Source organism: Hyperolius riggenbachi, chromosome 2, assembly GCF_040937935.1.
Source record: "Hyperolius riggenbachi isolate aHypRig1 chromosome 2, aHypRig1.pri, whole genome shotgun sequence".
Taxonomy (NCBI): Eukaryota; Metazoa; Chordata; class Amphibia; order Anura; family Hyperoliidae; genus Hyperolius; species Hyperolius riggenbachi.
In genome coordinates this window covers 344,567,065-344,588,796 of record NC_090647.1, presented here as the reverse complement: position 1 = coordinate 344,588,796, position 21,732 = coordinate 344,567,065, and the positions used below count along the sequence as shown (strand labels likewise).

The 21,732-nt window shown below is 43.1% G+C and overlaps 1 protein-coding gene across 1 annotated transcript; it reads left to right on the top strand.

Annotated features, from left to right (window-relative positions):
- Nucleotides 1-1,286: 1,286 nt before the first annotated feature.
- PSMA5 (proteasome 20S subunit alpha 5) lies at nt 1,287-20,788 on the top strand. Its single transcript, XM_068265535.1, has 9 exons — nt 1,287-1,412; nt 1,721-1,787; nt 9,557-9,683; nt 12,984-13,051; nt 13,156-13,263; nt 13,387-13,445; nt 13,537-13,639; nt 16,584-16,670; nt 20,572-20,788. The coding sequence occupies exons 1-9, from the start codon at nt 1,384-1,386 to the stop codon at nt 20,647-20,649; spliced, it is 726 nt and encodes a 241-aa protein (XP_068121636.1). The 5' UTR covers nt 1,287-1,383; the 3' UTR covers nt 20,650-20,788.
- The last annotated feature ends 944 nt before the right edge of the window (nt 20,789-21,732 follow it).

Below are 21,732 nucleotides of genomic sequence, written 5' to 3'. Positions count from 1 at the left end.
ATTCCTCCTAAATGTTAGTCAGTTATCTTCTTTCTAGACGACGTTACATCTTCTAGACTACCTATGTACAGCATACATCATATCAGAACAGAAATGGATTATATAAAGGTTTAAGCCTGCAGGGACAGGTAGCAAGACAGAAAAGAGTGCTACTCCATACTCTGGCTGTGGGTTTTATATGATTTTTTTTTTAAGTGAACCTGTAGGGGAAAATGTGCTTCCCTCTGGAGGGGAAGCCTCTGGATCCTGGAAAGGCAACGGAAAATTGTTACTTACCTACCGGTAATTTTCCTTTCCCGATGCTTACATGTCGTCACACGACCCCTCCCTTCTATGGGCTTCAGTGACCGAGGCTTACATAGACTGGAGAGGTGGCTCGGTTAGCTAAAATTTATAACATACGGTCCTATGGGGTAGAGTGGGCCCAAGTGTGACGACATGTAAACATCGGGAAAGGAAAATTACCGGTAGGTAAGTAACAATTTTCCTTTGCCTTTCCGGGATCCAGAGGCTTCCCCTCCAGAGGGAAGCACTTTTTCCCCTACAGGTTCACTTTAAAAAAAATTCAGCACCTTGCCGTTGAAAAAGAACCAAAATGCAGATGAAAAAGTAACGGTACTTATCCGTTAGCCGGGCGCATCCTCTAGGTGGCGACAAAACTCCACCAGAGTTACATCTTTCCCTACTATCCATGTCGGCCTGGAGGAGGAATAGTAATTAGCGCCACCTGCCGGATGCGCCCGGCTAAGGGATAAGTACCAAAGTAACATCAATAGGTACTTATCCGTTAGCCGGGCGCATCCTCTAGGTGGCGACAAAACTCCACCAGAGTTACAACTTTCCCTACTATCCATGTCGGCCTGGAGGGGGAATAGTAATTAGCACCACCTGCCGGATGCGCCCGGCTAACGGATAAGTACCCATCAATATTATTCAGTGCTTTGGACATTTTATTGATTGGATGTCAAAATACCACGTTAGATAAAACTCAAAAGGCGATAAATTGAATGGGGGCATAGCTTTAGATGTATGTATGTATGTATATATTTTTTTATTTAAACGTTTAAAAGTGACAAACGTTTTGCTGTTACATGTCGCATAATGAAAAACACTAGACTAGAGAAAATGTAATAAGATAAGCAGCGCTGTCCTGGTGTTTTGCTAAACCCCACAGACTGCGACCAATCGCGTCTTCTTTCTCATCATTACTGTATACTAGCCATGTCATCCTACACGCTGCACAATAGTGTGCCCAATCTCTACCCACTTCCTGCTCTCTGGCGGCAGACGTCACGTCCGGTGTGCTCTCTTCCCCCGGCACAGTTAGGCCCGGTGACTTAGCAGTAGCTGTGGTGATTGTGCGGGGAATTGCAGGCGGCCGTCATGTTTCTCACACGCTCAGAGTATGACAGGTGAGAGAGAAGCGGTCACTATACATAGCGCTGCCACTACTGATGCTGATTCATATGAGAGGGACTCAGTATCGCAGAAATATGTCAGAAACATTAAAATAGGTTAGATGAGATCGGAGGATTTATTCGGTTCTTGCACTGAATGGGATGTTGCTGATTCGTTGGATGAACCCTTTTGCATATTCAGTTTGGCTTTTTCTGCATTGAGAGGATAGAGAGCGTGCAGCTATGCTTATGTGTAGGATGTGTGTAGCTACTTCTGATTTGCATTATCAGCTTATAAACAAACTGTTTTCTGTTCTCTTTAGGGGGGTTAACACGTTCTCTCCGGAAGGCAGGCTGTTTCAAGTCGAATATGCCATTGAAGCAATAAAGGTAATGGGACAGCTCTCATGCATTGTCAGCATTGCAACTTGTCTAACAGAAAGTGAAAGCGCATCTAGTTATTAGAATAACATGGATCCATCTTTGGGTTCTAGGGGATTTCTGCTGGCAGAGCTTCATTGTATTCCAACGGCAAATTTTTCCGCATGTTGTTTACTTATTTAATATCTCTAGTCAAACGTCTTTTTATGTAAAAAACAAAACATAAAGCACTATGGTTTCCAAGTGGCCACACTAAAATCCAAAAGCTTAAAAGAAGTTCTAGTTCAGATTCTTTTTCAATATTGTATTATGAATTATGAAATATTTAAATATTAGGTGTGTCTGCCAGGAATCACCCCTTATCCGTCTGTTATTAGGCCCGGTTCACACTTGCGTTTTGTGTGAAACCGGGCCGTACGTCCGGGTCCCGTACTGGGGCCGTACGGATCCCTCAGGATCCGGTCAGGTTGCGGACAAAAAAGTATCAGTTCGGCACCCGTTCCTATTGCCAGTGTGAGAAACTTCTGTTTCTCATCACTTCCTATGGTGCGGGGAAAAGGGTCAGGTGCGGCGGCCGGAGCTGCGTTCCGGAAAAATGCTGCATGTTGGAAAAATCCTGAACGCAGCCCGGACCGTATCCGGATCCTGACAGACGGACGGGTGTGAATGGATACATTGAATAACAATGTATCCATTCATATCCGGGTCCGTTTGTACAGTATACAGTCAGGGTTGTGGAGTCGGAGTCGTGGAGTCGGGCAATTTTGGGTGCCTGGAGTCGGAGTCGGGAAAAAATGCACTGACTCCGACTCCGACTCTTAATGAATTTGTAACTGTACTTAAAATAGAAAATATGATAAAATGTTCTATTTCTCAGATAATAGTCATTAAAAATAATGTATATATATATACAGTAATAGCTGTGCTTAGTCCACAAAAATGAAATAAACCAATCAAAATTAGTTACTTGTGCTGCTTCAATAAAGCAGTCCCCGTATTTTTAAGGTCAGATATACATATCTGATTGTGACTGTATATGATGTGTACACAGGAATCTCTTATATATACTAAATAACATCTATGCTGTAAGAATAAAGCCTGATGTGTAGCTGTGTCACTAATAGAGATGATCAACGAGATGGAAATAAATCTGCATTGATGCTGATTTATGCAAATGTATGCACTCCCTTTGCTGATGAAATCAAATAATTTGATATGTTGTTAAAATTTGGTTTGATGACTACAAATTAAAGGGTACCTGAGACAGATGAAAAGTAAAGTTTTATACATACCTGGGGCTTCCTCCAGCCCCCTTCAGGCTAATCCGTCCCTCGCTGTCCTCCACCACCCGGATCTTCTGCTATGAGTCCTGGTAATTCAGCCAGTTAGCGCTGTCCAGCCGCATGCCGCTCCCACAGCCAGGAACATTCTGCACCTGCGCAATAGTGCTGCACAGGTGTAGTATGCTCCTGGCGGCGGAGTGTGTGCATGCGCACTACGCCTGACTGGCTCAAGTACCTGGACTCATAGCAGAAGATCCAGGTGGCGGAGGAGGACAACGAGGGACTGATTATCCTGCAGGCGCCTGGAGGAAGCCCCAGGTATGTATAAAACTTTAATTTCATCTGTCTCAGGTTTACTTTGTTACACAGTAGTACTATACTCTACATATGCACTCCCCACAGAGCTGCAGGGAATCCACTGAGAATGCTGTGCACATTGAACACAGAGGTGTTGTCTGTTTACAATCTCCTCATTCCCCTGCAGAGTACCTGCACATCATTCTTACATGTACCCACACTTACATTGCCTAGGGCCTGATAGATGTTCTTTGTTCCGGTTTGTACCTTTTACAAGTACTCTTACCACAGGACTAGTTTTAGTCTAAAGGGAATAAATATAGTAGTCTACATATCCTTCTCACTTCAGTTGTCTTGTAAAATTCCTAAGCGTTGGCAGTTAAGAGACGAATTTCATGTTACATACTTGAAATCAACAAAATTGTAATATACAAATTAGAGGAGTCGGAGTCGTGGAGTCGGAGTCGGTGAAATGATAAACTGAGGAGTCGGAGTCGGTGGATTTTTGGACCGACTCCACAGCCCTGTATACAGTGCGTTCCGGGTCCGGGGAAACCGGACCCGGAACGCAAGTGTGAACCGGGCCTTACTGTTTTTCTGACGCATATTTATAAGGGCCCATTTCCACTAGCCGCAGCCCTATTGGCTGCCATGCACAGCTAAGGGATTTGGCTGTGTGCTGCAGAAATCTGCAACATTACGCCCAGAGTGAAGTGTTATCTGGATGACAAGCGACTATAAAAATAGGCAGCATGTCCCCGTGCAACTCACAAGTGGATAAACACTGCAAATCTGTATGTAGTGGAAATGGGCCCTAAAGCCTCATCTACACAATACAATTTTCCGTCAGATTGGATCTAGTAGACTGAGATTTGTTAGATAATGTCCAACTGGTCCAATCGGATTGCATTCGATTTTGCAATAGATTTTGGGTACTTATCAAAGCAAAATCTATCGCAAAATTGATTTGAAACAATTTCGACGTCTACACAAGATGCAATTTCTTATTAGGTCTATCTAACAAATCTGTATATCTGATTGAAAATTGTACTGTGTAGATGAGGCTTAAAAGGGCAAGCTGATTGATCACTAAGTTATAGATGGCCAAATAGTGTTCTCTAGTTTTAGCACAGACTAACCAGCAAGCTCATGGTGACCCAGAACTCATTGGAGTGTGTAAGGGACTACAATGGTCCTAAAAGCCCCCTTACTAAGATGTTAAGAAAAACAAAAGTTTGCTTTCCTAAAACAGAAAGAATTTGCGATAATTCAGGTTGGAGTGAGCTTGAGATGTCTCCCAGAGCAACACTGCTGAATATATGCAAATTAACCATTGTACCCTTAGAAGCTAAACACACCTCCAGAACCGCTGGAATGCAATGATGTGTCAGCTTGTTAATTTGTACAGAGCCATAATAATCCAACATGCATACAGACTGTTTCGGATTGTTTGATCCTCATCAGTGCATGGCATGGATTAATTTGGCTCTGTGGAGTAGGGCTAGTTTTAGCACAAAGTGCCACTTTCAGAAGTTGATGTTTATGGTTAGATGGAGCTCTCCATGGTCCTGGGCCTCAGAACAGACTTGCAGCCTAGTGAACCTGGGCTGTAGTGTTTGGGCAATGTACTTCCAGCACGGCTCTCTAACAGGCAACCAGCTGTTTATTTGTGAATGTGGCTCTGGGTGAATGTACGGAGAAAAGCGCTGGAGGAGCATTACCTGGAGATCGCAAATGAACATAAGGCCATGACTTTGCAGTCACTACTTGGCTGATATTTGTTTCCACTTCCTCAGTGCAATCTGATTCTTCAGTTTGAGACTCCATTCAGATTTTTGCTGCTGGTTATGACATTTGGGTGATTTTGATAGAGAAGCAAGGCATTGATTGTCATCATACTGTCTGGCCCTTAACCATACAACTTTGGTTGTTCAATTATACGACTTTCATGCAGTACAAGAGCTTACCCACGTGTAACCAATCTTTCTCCCATCGTCCTTCAGGACGGCTGCTGCTGAGACATTGCTGTCTCCTGTCACGCTGGAAACACCTGAAATAAATTCTAATGTTAATTAGATACGAGCCCATAAATGGACCCCTCCTCCCTCTCATCCTCAGTTTTTTGTTGTTTCCTATTCATGCTGGACGCCTGACTAGTTAGCAGTTTATTATTTTGGCTGATATGGGGGTTTTGCCTGTGGCACCCATGTCTTAGCTAGGGTTTATTGCCTTATGATGGTTGGGGCTGGTAACTGATGTTTCGACCTGGTGGGAGACGGAAAGGGGAAGTTTACCTGGTCTCCTAACACTCTCGGGAGGAGAAGCCGCGCCATAACCGCCTTAGGGCGAGCAGTGAAGTGCGCAGCCGGAGGAAAGTTAGCCGAGAGCTGATCTCACGGGGAGCCGTCGGGCGTGTGACGTCATTTCCGTTTCCAGCGGCTGGTGCAGGACGGGAGGGCGGCGTCCGAAACCAGGAAGTGCGGCTATAGATGCCGCGCTTGGGCGCACAAGGAACGCCGCTCACGCTGCAACATGGAGCAGATGCAATCCTCCAACACAGCAGCACAGGATACCCCGGCGGCTACTTTACAACAGGCTGGCACAAGCCCGCGGGTATGTGGAAAGGAGGTTGATGCTGGATTGTTTTTTAGCATGTGGTACAGGAAACTTTTGTGTGATAAATGTTTTCTGTTTATGTTTTCCCCACAGAAAGCCACAGCTACTTATACTACTTAGCCTTGTTATTCTGTACAATCAAGATTGTAAAGTGTATTGCCACCCTTATGGTGCCATACATTACTCGATTTGCATGATCGGTACTTGGCAGATTTGATCATAATGTTTGAATCTTCCAGAGATTGATTCTGCAATGTGGCTGCCTGATCATAATTGTAATTGATCTGGCATGCTGACAAGATGTTGCTTGAAAGGACTTGTTGGGGTGCACTGCTGTAGGTTAATATCCCAACAACAGACAGTCCCCTAGCTACCCCTCCCCCCCCCCCCTGTGTACCCCCTGCAGTAAGTATGGAAGCTGCCTGTCCACTGGTGGGTCTCCTCCAGTATCACGTTTCTTCTCTCCATCACAGCTAGGGGTGCCTATACCCCATGCCACGTGCGTGACCACATACTTGCCTGTAGGTCACAGGCAGGGCTGTGAAGTCGGAGTTGGTGGTTTCAATAAACTAAGGAGTCAGAGTCAGATAATTTTTAACCAAATCCATAGCCTTTGTAAAAATTAGACTAAGAAGTCATTGTCGAGGAGTAGAAGCAATTTTGGGTACCTGGAGTTGGAGGTTTCATAAACTGGAGTTTGAGTCAGATGCTTTTTGTAACGACTCCATAGCCCTGGTCACAGGGCACAGGTGCCCGGATGGAGAGAAGGCACGCAATACTGGAGGAGACGCACCAGTGGACTGGTGAGTTTAGACACCACTTCCACACTCTCCACAGGCCCAGTGGGAACACATTACACATGGTGGAGACCTGGGGGGTCCAGTAGGCAGAGGCAGCTGCGCAGAAATTTGTGTCCAGTAAACTGGCAGCAATAGATCACTCTCTGATCAGATACGATCAGAGAGGGATCTATCTGATGGTTGAATCCGCTGGCCATATGCCAATGTATGAGAACCTTTTAGTCAAATTGCTCTTCTATAAATTAAGTGGTCTTAATAGGGAAAATCTGTTGACAAAAGGAGTGGCAATTTGTTACCAGATCACCACTGCTTTATAAATGGGCCACATCAGAGGGAACTTTAGCGATTCCTGTGTCCTACTCCAAGAAGAGGCTATGGTAAAGAAGAGTCTGGATCAGGTCCTCTTCCAGCCAAGGGATGATCTGGGTGATTCTTTACCTACCTGATCACCCTATTAACCGCCCTAAGTACTGCCCCATAGCTGCAAATCCCACTGCCAGTCCTCACACTGCTGTCCCTGCTTACCTTCTCATGGGGATGGATGAGTGGTGATGGAGTGGCAGGAAGGGTTCAGCTTAGCCAGAGCAGAAGTAGGTGAGATAGCAGCACTTACCTGCAGCTGTAAACCAGGAATTGCTCCAGAGTGTACTTCTGTGTTTCACATCTTTGTCTACTTCTTTACCACAGAGGCAGGGGTCACACTTGTCAGTTTTCCTGTGTGTTTTCTGCACAGAAAACTGCATTTAAACTCAGAACTCATGTTAATCAGTGGGCTAATTTACACTTGAATGTGTGTTACACATGCAGAAAAAAACTGACATTCTGCAGCATAATTCTGCAAGTTTTGTGCGTTTGTTTCTATCAATTACATTATCTGCTGTGAAAAAATGCACACTTTTTTCCAGGGCTGTTGAAACCTCCAACTCCTCATTTTATGAAACCTCTGACTCCAGGTACCCGAAATTACTCCGATTCCACAGCCCTGTTTTTTTCTCTCTATACAAACGCACATGAGCCCTTATTCAATTCACTTATTCTCTTAAGTTTACTCCTAGGTGATATTCACTACTTTATCAGTAAAATACCTTTCAATATGCCTTTCAAGCCTTTCATACACTGAATAATTTTTGGTACTTTCTCAATTGCAGAGTTTTGAAAAGCTATTTTTAAACAGAGGATGAAAAATTATCTCCTAGGAGAAAAAGTGAAAATAGAAATAAGAGGTGTGCTAAGGTGTGCAGAAAACGTGTGCACAAAACTGAAATACAAGTGTCACCCCTGAGAATGCATCATATATAGACATTTGTTACATAGTATTGTATCTGCCCCTGGTGGAAGAAGAAAAGGAATAACAAATTTGAATGCAAGGAGAAATAATTTGCATATCATTCATTATCCCTGGTGGCCTAGCAAGTCATGCTTTAAAAAAAAAATCAATAAAAATAGTTGTGTAAAAAAATAAAAATCAAATGTGCTTTTTTTTTTTTTTTTTTGATTTTGATTGAGTAAATTGATTTTCTTGATGTAGCAGAGCCCTGTTAGTGTTTTTTCTGTTTTTTTTTTAGAAAAATTTAAATGTATTCAGGTTTAGTTTTAGTTTTTCAAACAATACAATAAATAAAAAAAGTTTTAATATATTTAAAAGTATACATAAAACAACTGTTGGCACTAAATACATTTGATTAGTCCAGTTTTCAACTGCATATGGTTTGTATTACATTTGCATGTAAGTTGAAATTATCTGCATCTCTAGGAGTGTGTTTATTTTTTTTTTTTTATTGGGGGGGGGGGGAGGGGGGGGGGGGAACGACTATGACTAGGGGGTGCAGTGTTCTCCCCAGAATTTTTTCCCAGCCGGGTGGCATGAAATAGTAGCCGGGTGGCATGAAAAAGTAGCCGGGTGGGTCGAGATGAAAATGCAGGGCAACTCTGCTTACAGCATAGCAGGAGGTGAGGAGGTGAGCCAATGACAGCCGGGTGGTCACCAAATCTAGCCGGGTGGAGCACCCGGCTAAAAGAGCCTGGGGAGAACACTGGGGTGGATTGTAAGCCTGACGTACATCAGTTGTTCCTGTGGGTGATTTGTGTTCTCATGTCTATTGTATACAATAAAGATACCGGCTTTTAGCACTCATTTGAGCCTGTGGGTATTTTTCTTTGCAAAACTTGCTAGGCCACTGGAGGTACAGTTTAGGAGCAAAACCATGGCATAAAAGGGGTTAAAGGGATCTGAGCAGCTCTGTCAAAGTTTATGAAATTAATTTTGATTACCCAATTTAATTACCTCTGCAGTATGAGAGCCGACAGATTTTTGAATACTATGAACAAACATTGCAGGTACACTCTCATACCACTGTTATGCATGCCGAGAGATTTAGTCCAATTTGGTGACTACATGTCCTGGTCTGAAGACGCAGTCACATTGATGGACTACATCTCCCTACATCACTTTATGGGCAGGTTCATTTGATATATCTTTTTGTTAAAGCAGCTCAGAAGCTGTTCAGTTTAAGTACTGTACTAAATGTGAATTTTGTTTGTTTTTAAATCTTTTTATTGTGACAAGATAGAAAAACAGCCTTTTACGACATCACATCTTCACAAATACAGCCACTTTTTATAAAAATAACATGCCACTCAGTCTACACATCAGTCCTTTGTAGCATAGCATAGCTGACACTAACATTGAAACAATAATCATGGTCATGAAACTTGCTGTGCTACGAGAATAAAGAAAAAAAGAAAGTATTAACAACTTATTTTTCTAATTGTTTTTTTCAAGCTTGGTTCTACAGCAATAGGTATCCAGACGTCTGAAGGAGTATGTCTAGCTGTTGAGAAGAGGATCACATCGCCATTAATGGAGCCTGCCAGCATAGAGAAGATTGTAGAAATAGATGCTCATATAGGTGAGGCCAATGTTGTTCAAAATGTTAAAACAACTGATTTGCCAGGTAAGTTTATACTAGACTGGCTGTAAACCTGACTGGACTGAAGAGAACAAGTTAGGTGGCAAATCTTGCAACCCTTACCTGTGTCCTAGTGGTGGAAGGAAAGGCAGAAGTCCGAGCACCAGTTCAAATTATTACCTTTACTCCCCCTTCACACAACCAGCATAAATTAAAATAAAATTGGCCTGACAGCTTTTTCGCAGGGCAACCCTGCTTCGTCAGAGGCAACCATATACACACAGTTGAACTGCCTTCCATTCCACCGCTTGGACTATTCTATACCTGGAGACACAGTTCATGCACCTTCTACTCCTTAAAGAGAGTTTTGAAGCGTTTTTTTAATTGCTTTTTATTGAGCTGTCAGCTTCAGCATTTAGATTTAAGCTGATTTGCTGCATCCCCGTGGCAGAAAAAGGTTTTTATGCCCCTGAAATACCCCAGCAAGATTCTGTGATTGCAGAATATTGCTTCCAGGAAGAGGCAGAGCTGTGCGCAGTAGCTCTGCCTCTTGTCCACTCAATCTCTGCCTCTTCCCGCCCCTTTCAGTCTTCTTTCTCTGAGAGGTGCTGGAGAGGCAGAGATTGACTGAATAAGAGGCAGAGCTACTGCACACAGCTCTGCCTCTCCCGGACAGCAGAATCTGTGACTTCAAAAGTCATGGAATTTGCCTGGGTATTTTAGGAACATAAATTCCTCGTTCTGCTGCGGGAATGCGGCGAATCAGCTTGGATCTTAATGCAGAAGATGGCTGCTCAATTAAAAGAGATGATTAAAAAAACAAAACGCTTCAGACTCTCTTTAACTGCCAGTCACATCTAGTGCCGATCTCCTTTTCTCCTTCATCTTACCTGTGTCCTGTTGGTCAATAGTGAGGATTACTGAGAACTTGGAGAAATATCAGTTGTTATTGTAGATGCATGTATACACCTGTTGTGAGAGGTTTTCATTTGAATAAAAGCATCACTGTGCTCTTGTATAAGTCACAAGAGCGCTGCATACCCTTGCCACCTTATAGAGGACAATTTGTAATCAATTCAGACCATGTTTGGATTCTCACTCTTGTTCCTCATCCCTGGAAAATCCTTTATGTATCACAGTTGATGAGATTTCTCACCATTTCCTGTAGCAAAGCTTTTCACACTTCCTATGCTCATGCTTGATTATTTATCATGTAACCAATACTTAATGTATTGGTTACATGATGGCTGATGGTGTGATGGTTAAGGGCTCTGCCTCTGACCCAGGAGACCAGGGTTCGAATCTCGTCTCTGCCTGTTCAGTAAGCCAGCACTAATTCAGTAGGAGACCTTTGGCAAGTCTCCCTAACACTGCTACTGCCAATAGAGCGCGCCCTAGTGGCTGCTGCTCTGCTCTGGCGCTTTGAGTCCGCAAGGAGAAAAGCGCAATATAAATGTTATTTGTCTTGTCTATTTGTCTAATGTAAATCCAAGACAAACATAAACCTAGGTAAGTAACCCCTCGCCCCTGCCATCACGGCTGTGGACCCTCTGGATGTTCAACAGTGACACTCCTCTTCTTGTACTTGCGCAGGCAAAGTATGGCGATGCTTGTACATGAAGATGAATGCAGTTGCAATAACTTTTCAGACAAGCTTGTGTTGGTAAAGTTCTGTTTGTCTGCTTGCGGAAACTGTGGGGGCCAGGACGACGTGAGAAGCCTCTGCAGGGTCCAGAGACTTCCCTCTTCTTCCTATGTAAATATGTGTTTTATTTTATTTTGCCTCAGGAACACTTTAAAGGGAACCTAAAGTGAGAGGTATAAGGAGGCTGCCATATTTATTTCCTTTTAAACAATACTGGTTGCCTGGCATTTTGCTGATCATTCTGGCTGCAGTAGTGCCTGAATCACACACCTGAAACAAGCATGCAGCTAATCGTGTTAGATTTTTGTCAGAAACATCTGATCTGTATGCATGTTCAGGGTCTATGTCTAAAGGTATTAGAGGCAGAGGATCAGCAGGACAGCCAGGCAATTGGTATTGTTCAAAATTAAATACATACATCAGCCTCCATATTCTCATTTTGGGTTACGTTAAAATTGCAAGAATTCAGGAGGACAGAGCATTTAAAATGTGTTACATTATGTATTTGTTTTGAGTACTTATATGTTCTTAAAGAGGATCTCCAGTGTATATTATTCATTCAATGGGCCCTCTACTTATAGCATGTTATGATTGCCTGCCTTGGCTTTGCCCACCCCCTCCCACAAATCCCTCCCCAAGCCCACTGACTTCTAGCATGTAACACGCCCCCTGCTAAAAAACACTATGCTGTTTTCGCTTCTTGAGATAGAAAAACATCATGACGTTTTTTAGAAGTTGGCAGGCTACGTGCTGGAAGTCAGTGGGCTTGGGGAGGGATATGGGGTTGGGGGGGTTGTGTGTAAAGACAAGACAGGTAATTATCACATGCTGTAAGAGGATCCATTTAGAGTATAATATGCACTGGAGACTTGCTTTAAAGGGACACTTAAGTCAAACAAAAAAATGAGTTTTACTCACCTGGGGCTTCCAATAGCCCGCTGCAGCTGTCCGGTGCCCTCGCCATCTCCCTCCGATCCTCCTGGCCCCGCCGGCAGCCACTTCCTGTTTCGGTGACAGGAGCTGACAGGCTGGGGACGCGAGTATTTCTTCGCGTTCCTGGCCACAATAGCGCCATCTATGCTGCTATAGCATATATCATATACCATATAGCAGCATAGAGGGTGCTAATGTGTCTGGGAACGCGAAGAATCACTCGCGTCCCCAGCCTGTCAGCTCCTGTCACCGAAATAGGAAGTGGCTGCTGGCGGGGCCAGGAGGATTGGAGGGAGACAGTGAGGGCACCGGACAGCTACAGGGGGCTATTGGAAGCCCTAGGTGAGTAAAACTCATTTTTTTTTTTGTTTAACTTAAGTGTCCCTTTAAGATGTGAGCTGACACTGAGGCTTTAGCACTCTTAATTTCAATAGATGCAAGTTGTAAATTTAGCTGATGTACAGGGCTGTAGTTGTCATGCTAATTTTACACTCGGTAGCTATTAGATGCTGCAAAATTTCCTAGCATATATGCATGAAATGCCTTTTAATAAAAACGTGAAGTGGCTGCTGCCATGTTCTACCTTGCCACGTCCACCAATTTCCTATAAGCAGTACCAGTATTGTTAATGCACCAGTATTGCTACCAGAATTGTCTGGTAAATAGTATCATCATAAAAGGAATATGGAATGAGATTTAATTTTGTGTTTATTTTCCTGTAGGCTGTGCTATGAGTGGGTTAATTGCAGATGCAAAGACGTTAATTGATAAAGCTCGAGTTGAAACTCAGGTGAGTACATTTGAACCATTTCTAAAATAATGGGTCATCAGGATTTGAAGAAAAGCACAGACTTTATACATGTTTCTAATGTAGCTACTTGATTTGCCTTTCAGAATCACTGGTTTACCTACAATGAGACCATGACTGTAGAGAGTGTCACACAGGCTGTCTCCAATTTAGCCCTACAGTTTGGGGAGGAGGATGCTGACCCTGGAGCCATGGCAAGTGCTGTAGATGAAAATAAGTGCCTGGTCTACATTATATTTGTACTGTCAGTCTGTCTCCTTGGCTATCAATGGAGATATTTTGCAGTGTGTGAAACCTCTATTGTTCTCTCCTTTTAGAGCCGGCCATTTGGGGTTGCTCTTCTATTTGGTGGTGCAGATGAGAAGGGGCCTCAGCTGTAAGTTTTCCCAATCAGTATGTAATGTGCCTGCTTCTCCTGTCCTGGGATACAAGTTTAGCATATTTCATACTCTTCTGATGCCTTGCAGTTTCCACATGGATCCTTCTGGCACGTTTGTCCAGTGCGATGCCCGGGCCATCGGTTCCGCTTCTGAAGGGGCACAGAGCTCCTTACAAGAAGTTTATCATAAGGTAGGTATAATTAAAATGTGGCATATAACACATTGTAGTCCCACAGTCAATTATGGATTTAACCCAGTATAACATGCATAAATCAAAGAGAGCTGTAATGATATTTAGTAGTAGAACACAATAGATAATTCAGGATACCCATTTTTATGTTAATGATTCTGGTTTCAGCATCAGAAACTCTTCTTATAACTACCGTATATACTTGACTATATGTCGCAAAATTTAGGACTGACTCAAAGTATAAAAGTGGGGGGTGTTAACTTACAGTGGAGGAAATAATTATTTGACCCCTCACTGATTTTGTAAGTTTGTCCAATGACAAAGAAATGAAAAGTCTCAGAACAGTATCATTTCAATGGTAGGTTTATTTTAACAGTGGCAGATAGCACATCAAAAGGAAAATCGAAAAAATAACCTTAAATAAAAGATAGCAACTGATTTGCATTTCATTGAGTGAAATAAGTTTTTGAACCCTCTAACAATAAAAGACTTAATACTTAGTGGAAAAACCCTTGTTTGCAAGCACAGAGGTCAAACGTTTCTTGTAATTGATGACCAAGTTTGAACACATTTTAGGAGGAATGTTGGTCCACTCCTCTTTGCAGATCATCTCTAAATCCCTAAGGTTTCGAAGCTGTCTCTGTGCAACTCTGAGCTTGAGCTCCCTCCATAGGTTTTCTATTGGATTAAGGTCCGGAGACTGACTAGGCCACTCCATGACCTCCACTGTATTTCCTCCACTGTATACTCGAGTAGTCTTAAATTTTGCGACTTACAACCTGTGTGGGTGTGGGGTGTGTATGTGTAGAGGGGGTTACTCACCATCCATCGCTGGGCTCAGTGTCCTCTCTTTTCCTCTCCTCTCTCACTCGTGCGGTCTATCCCCTTTATTTTATCCCCTTGTAGCTTCAGCTCCGGATGTCACATGACTTCGGGAGCGGAAGTTACAGCGCGAGTGGAGGAGAAGAGAGGAGGCTGTGCCCAGCGGTGGTAACAGCTGCTGCGGAGGGGAGAGCAGGCATGGAGGCGAACATCTCACCTTCTGGGATCCCCGCAGCTTCTATCTTCCTCCCAGGCATCCCTTGTGTTGATACTAGTGTCTCCTGTTATGACATATTATACTGGCTACCTACCTATGCTAGGAGCAACTATACTGGCTTCCTTCCTATACTGGGGGCAACGATACCTGGCTGCCTACCTATGCTGAGGGCAACTATACTGGCTTCCTACCTATGCTGGGAGCAACTATACTGTGGCTACCTAATTATGCTGGGGCCAACTATACTGGCTACCTACCTATGCTGGGGGGCAACTATACTGGCTACCTACTTATGTGGGGGGAAACCATACCTTGATACCTACACTGGAGGTACCTACCTGGCTAGCCTATACTGGGGGCAACAATACTTGCTACCTATAGTGAAGGAAAATACCTGGCTAGCTTACATATAGACTTATACTTGAATAATTGAAAAAAATCCACCTTGAGGGTCAAATATTGGGGGTCGACTTGTACACAGGGTCCACTTATATTCTAGTATATACGGTATATGTTGCTGTATATTGATAAGTAACCCCACTGTCACACTCACCTCTCCAGCGATCCACAAATAAGCTGCTCTGGTCATCTTCCAGTGCTGTTCAGCCAGTGGACTTGTGAATTGGCATTCGCAGTGGTCCCATCAGTACTGTTTGCAGTCCCGTCCACCAGTTTATTAGCCCATCTTGCCAGTCCCATCAGCTCGTTTCTCCAGTCCCATCATTCTTATCTGCCAGTCAGTCTACCAATTCCTCCTGTTCAGCTCCCCCTGCCAGTCCCCCAGCTATCCAGTCTCCCCCCACTTCCCTGGCCTGTCAGATTTGTCAGTCCGACCATATGGTCGGAACTGCCAGTTCCCCCCCCCATCTGGACCAGCTAGTTCCAACACCTGCTGGATCTGCCAGTCCCCCATCCTTGGTGGGACCCAGTGGTTTCCCTGGTGGCCTGCCTATCTAGATCTGCTGGTTCAGTCTTTACCTAGCTTGTCCTGTTAACCCGTCACCCTTCCTTTTTTCCATCACCAGTGGGGTAATTTTGAGGGACATGACCTGGTGGCTACTAGTTGGCAGATTAGTACACACCTATTAGGCTTGATGGACAATATATTCCAGGCATCTGACTTAATGTTGTCCAGTGTTAGCTGCAGCTTGTGCTAAATGCTTTGAAAGATTTAAGAAGAGCTGTTTGTGTTCTGCTAGATGAACACCTGGCAATGCCCTGTAGAGTCGGTCTGATATCTGGAAGTAAAGCTTTGCATGGAAACTTGACAGTATTTGCTCGAAACAAACGATCGGTCGGCGAGATTCATTTTTTAAAAAAATGTCCCAATAGTGGTAAAAGACAGCAACTATTGTCCATGAAGAATAACTTGTCCTGGTGAATTGGTTCGGACGACTGTATTGAGAATGACAATCACTGATGGAGAAGAGATTAAACGTTTACTTCAGATGCAGGTTTACACTAATTGGAAACTCCTATCAAGCCCATTAGCTGCTTATTAAATATCAGTATGTACTGGGCTTTATTGGTTCAGTTTCATAACAGTAGAAACTTGCATGGAAAATCAAGGGCTCATTCACACTAGTTAGTGAGTTAAAATGCATAAATAAAAACTCATGCATTAGTTTGTGAGCTGTTGTGCATTTCTAAGCGTTTTAAGTACTCGTGATGATTTGAAATGCACTGCACAGCAGCTCACTGTTGTAGTGTGAATGAAAGTCTATGACTTTCATGTTACCATGTAAAGCGCACACTGTGCAGTGCATCAAAACTCACTGCAACTCGCATAGTGTGAATGAGCCCTAATGGAATGCAATGTAATAATAAGTTATTGATGAATAGGTTTACTTTTCACATTGTTTTAATAATAGCTCTCGTTATTTTCTTTTTTTTTTTTATTTCTAGTCAATGACACTGAAAGAGGCAATTAAATCATCACTCACCATCTTAAAACAAGTAATGGAAGAAAAGTTGAATGCCACAAACATTGAGGTAATTTCTCTTGTCATTTATCCTCATAGGTTAAAGCAGATATCCAGGAATTCAAGCCATAGGCTGTACGCAGCATCCCACTTCTGAAATATAACACTGGTTAGTCAGTGTATCGTCAATTTCCCTAAGGAAAAAAAAAGTTGTACTACAAAGACATTCCTGTGTTTATTCTCAAGCTCTGCATTTTTCATTGTCCAAACTGCTTTGTGTAGCTTTCTGTGTTTGATGTGAATAACCTCAAAGACAGCATACCTAAACGTATGTTAAATCCCTCCTGGTTTGTGTAAAGAATGTACTTCCTGCTTTGTGCAAACCTGTGAACCAATGAGATAAATAGAATTCTGGGCATGTATAACCAGGGCTGTGGAGTCAGAGTCTGGGCAATTTTGGGCACCCGGAGTCGGAGTCGTTGATTTCATATACTGAGGACTCGGAGTCTTATCATTTTTGTACAAAATCCACAGCACTGTTAAGTATTAGACTAAGGAGTCGGAGTCGGGGCCATTTTGGGTACCCAGAGTTGGAGTCGTGGTTTCATAAACTGAGGAGTCGGAGTCGAAAGATTTTTGTACCGACTCCATAGCCCTGTGTATAACCCCAAGCTGTGTACTGTTACTATGGTTTCCAAAAAATGGTAAAAGCCTTTATAGGTGTAAGTTGAAAGATTATATTTAAAGTGTGTGTGTGTGTATATACTTTCCTAGAGCTTCCTCCAGCCCAATGACGTGCTTGGAGTCTGTTGACGTCCTCCCTGCCCACTGTTCTTTCAGAAATCAGGTTAGTCACCTGCCAGTTGTGGTCTTCAGTGCATGACAGGGGTGCATGTTCAGCTGAGCCACACATGCGCAGGAGAGCACGGTCTGCCTGATTACCAGGAGGTTTTCTGAGAGAATGGAGCGACCAGGGAGGATGTTGAGGGACTCCAAGCACCTCATGGGGCTGGAGGAAGCCCCAGGTAAGTATAAATTGACCCACACACACCATCTCTGATTTACTTAAATGACATTCTGATACTAAAACACTGCATAGTCAGTTTTTTTTTTTTTTTTTTTTTTTTTTTTTTTGCTATATTACAGTGGAGTTGTGGAGTAAAGGTTTCAAGTGAGTCTGAAGCCAATTTTTTTTTTTTATGGATACTTGCCTAATGAGAGGGAAGGCACTGGGTCCTATAGAGCAGTGTTCCCCAACCCTGTCCTCAAGGCCCACCAACAGTGCATGTTTTGCAGAAATCCACAGAGGTAGTTAATCAGCTCTGCTGAGACACTAATTACCTCACCTGTGCATGTTTGTGGTTTTCTGCAAAACATGTACTATTGGTGACCCTTGAGGACAGGGTTGGGGAACTCTGCTATAGAGCATTCCGAGTGCTCTCGAAAAGGGGCGGCTCCATAGTGCAGTACTGAGCCGCCCGACCTGCGGCAGGATATTTGAACAGGGATCCAGCGCTGGAATGCAGGGACTAAGAGGAACGGGGAGGCTCATTAGGACCCAGAGCCTTCCCTTTCCTTAGGTAAGTATCTGTTTTTTACCTTCTGACATTAAAGGGAACCAGAGATGAACGTTTCACACAAAATAAACATATCAGTCGATAGCTTGTAAAGAATAAATGCTCTACCTGATAATTTCGCCGCTCTGGTGTGCTTTTTTTAGTGTTTTTTTTTATCCATTATTGCTCCAGGAAAAATCAAATATGGCCGCCGGCTCATATCCCTTCTCCTTCCGGGTTATGAGTTGTTCTGGGTGTGCTGTCTAGGCTATATGAGACTAGGCTGCTATCTAGGCTATATGAGAAAGGCTGCAGCCTTTCATCTGTGTGCTTTCATTTTGGTATGATGTGCAGCTGCCTGTAGGAAGTCTCTCTCATAAGAATGATACTGCAGTCATTATCAGTATCTATGCAGACAGAGTGCACACAGAGCACACAGATCATAATGCCACACGTGCCTGTTTCAGAGATTCTCTCTCAGCAGCAGCAGCCCCTCCGATGTCATCACAGCTCTCAGTATGCAAAGCAGAAAATCTGAGCCTGGAGGTGGCAGGCTTGGGCTTGAAACGACTCCACAGAAGAATGACTCAGCTGTAATGATTCCAGGTCAAACCTAGACTGAGCCAGTCGGGGATTCTTATCACAGCTGATAATAGACTAATTAAGCAGATAAGAATGAAACTAAAAGCAGGGTAGGTGTTTACTTTTATGTTCCCACTGATAAATGTAATAAAAGACACGAGGATGCTTCCTCTCTGGTTCTCTTTAAATGACCACCATCATAAAAAAAAATGTAAAATTCAAAATGCATACATACCAAATGTACTATACTTTTTCCCCCAATGTTTTTCGCTTACAGTAGGTAGTAGAAATCTGACAGTTTGTGGACTAGTCCATTTCCTCATGGAGGTATTCTCAGTATTTCCTTTTGATTTTGTAAAAAAAAAAAAAAAAAAAAAAAAAATTGGAAAGGATCTATACACAGATGCCAGCTGGTCTCCCTACCCACTTGCACACTATTTTGGCTGTTGGACTGAGCAATTGCTATTCAGAAGTGCTTTTGTAAATAAATACTGGGCAATCCTTCAAAAAAAAAAATTCACTGTAGTTGAACACCTTCCTGAGGTCTAAGGCTGAGTTCACACTCTGTGAGTTTTTAAGGTAATGCCTGCTCTGCAATGTAGGCATAATATTTTCATAGCATGAAGAATACTATGATAATATGCTCATTAACCACTTCACCCCAAAGGAGTTTTTACCCAAACCGACAAGAGCGATTTTCACCTTTCAGTGCTCATCCCTTTCATTTGCCAATAGCTTAATCACTACTAATCACAATGAAATAAGCTATATCCCTTTTTTTCCCCCCTTTGTACCACCAATTAGGCTTTTTGGGGTTGATATTTGTTTTCAGTAATTACTTTATTTTCTATGCATTTTAAAGGGAAAAACAAGGAGAAAAAATACACTTTCTCCAATTTCATCCCCTATAGTTTTAATATAAACACTGCTACTGTACATAAAACCCACACATTTTATCTGCCTATTTGTCCTGATTATCACAAGATTTGAATTATGTCCCTAGTACAAAGTATGGTGACAATATATTTGGAAATAAAGGTGTATTTTGTCTATGTTGTGTTTTCTCACGTGCACGCACGCGGGAACGCACATGTGGGAGTGCGCACAGTGACAGCAGCGCTGCTTAACTTATAAAAACGTCCTGGAGCCGTGAAGAGGCTCCAGCAGGATGTTTTAATACGCCTGCTTGTCTTTAAGTGGTTAATGCACACAATATCCAGAAACTGGATGTAGAAAGTGTATTGCAATGATGTGGTGTGTAACAATGCAGTGATGTGAACATGCCCATACAGTTGTACGGGCGGTGCATTCACATGCAGCAACGCAATGCGCAGTGTGAACTTACCCTAACTCTACCCTCTGTTATGGCCGAATGCTGGCATATAAACCATCCACACCATAGGGAAGTGACTCAAGTATGCAGATAAGGTGTTTTCACTTTCCTGAACTGCATAATTGTGCCAGGTAAGTGACTTTAAAAAGTATTGCAGCTAGCATTCTGAGAAGGGGTCAGCAATGCAGTTTCTAAATTTCTGAGGCGGCATAATTAAACTTTCTGCCTAGTTCCGTTCAGGAAGTGAACTCGGATTACTTCACTAATAGGAAAACCTCTGCTCTAATTTCCATGCTGTTAGAGAACAGAATGAAATCTGCCTTTCTGCTAAGGGAAGGGGTGGTCCCATGAGCTATTCTGGTTACAAGTGTCTATATTTGGGGCATGGCCGTAGCAGAGATTCTTTTGTTGACATCAATCACACTCACAACAGCTGCTCAATCCATCTTCCACTTATTCTTCCCCTCCCATTAACAACCGTTCTCTCGGTCTCTTAACAGCTTGCAACGGTAGAGCCTGGGAAGAAATTTCATATGTACTGCAAGGAGGAGCTAGAAGAAGTTATAAAGGATATTTGAGCATCATCGCTGGACTTAAGAGTAGTTTGGACCACAGCTACAAGTTCCTGCTTTCATTCTCCACTTTTTTATGATTGTGTTTGTATATATAAATGCAGGTACAAACTGTTTCAAATAAATTCATTTCGTACTCCTAAAAGCTGAATTTGCTATTTGTGTTGAATAGGCCATTTGTGCAAGTGATATGGGAGTGGGGAAACTGAACATGTCAAGAATGAAGTGTCAGTATTCTCACCTCATCACAGTGGATTTCTGTTTTCTGAGGCTACTGTAACATATACAGCATCGCATCGTACGCTCCCCCACTGCTCTCCCGCCACAGTGGCCATTAGTCTATCAGACTGTCCACACTACCTGCGGTGCGATATAGCGGAAGTGGTCATAGCGGCACAGACTTTGCAGTGTGTTGCTGAGTGCCACCACGCGGCAGGCATTTGCATTGGTCTATGGCACCACAACAGTGGCAATGCACCGCACATGCGCTGATCGGGCAAAAAATAGTGACGTAATTCTTGTCCAGCTGGGAGCGCGTCACTGTTCGGGCGGCGGAGCTATGCATATTACCTTGCCGTGCACTCCACAGGGTAAAGTGTACGGTTAAATGGTGAGATGCGATTGTCTTGCACAAGGCTTCCCTGCCAGAGGATAATCACACTGCACCATATGTGAAACCAGCCTTAAAGTGGACCCAAATTAAAAATGCAAGATTTCAGAAATAAAATCTATTTTCTAACTTATAATAATAAATAGCAGCCTTTTTTCAGCTGCATGATGACCAATATAAAATACTAGCCAACCCGCGTCGTAGCATACGCCGCATCTATCTATCTATCTAATAGAGTACGCGCCTCAACCTTGAAGCAAGAAGAAGTAGGCTTTCCATGAGAAAATGTATGCATGCTCAAACACCAAGGTTAACCTTAGCAAGTCTTGCTTTGCAAATCCGGCCTAATTGGCTATTCATGAGGCAATGCTCATGAAAATATGCATTTGCTTTCGCATGCCAAACTATGCAGGGTCCAAAAACCAATACCGCAAAGCGATCGCCCTGCGGGATATAGTTCATGCTACATAAGCATTATC

Bases quoted from the DNA above. Each gene is read 5' to 3' on its own strand.
- PSMA5 (XM_068265535.1), top strand. From the start codon at position 1,384: ATGTTTCTCACACGCTCAGAGTATGACAG. The intron at 1,788-9,556 runs GTAATGGGACAG...GTTTTTTTCAAG, and splicing joins ATGCCATTGAAGCAATAAAG to CTTGGTTCTACAGCAATAGG. The intron at 13,052-13,155 runs GTGAGTACATTT...TTTGCCTTTCAG, and splicing joins AAGCTCGAGTTGAAACTCAG to AATCACTGGTTTACCTACAA.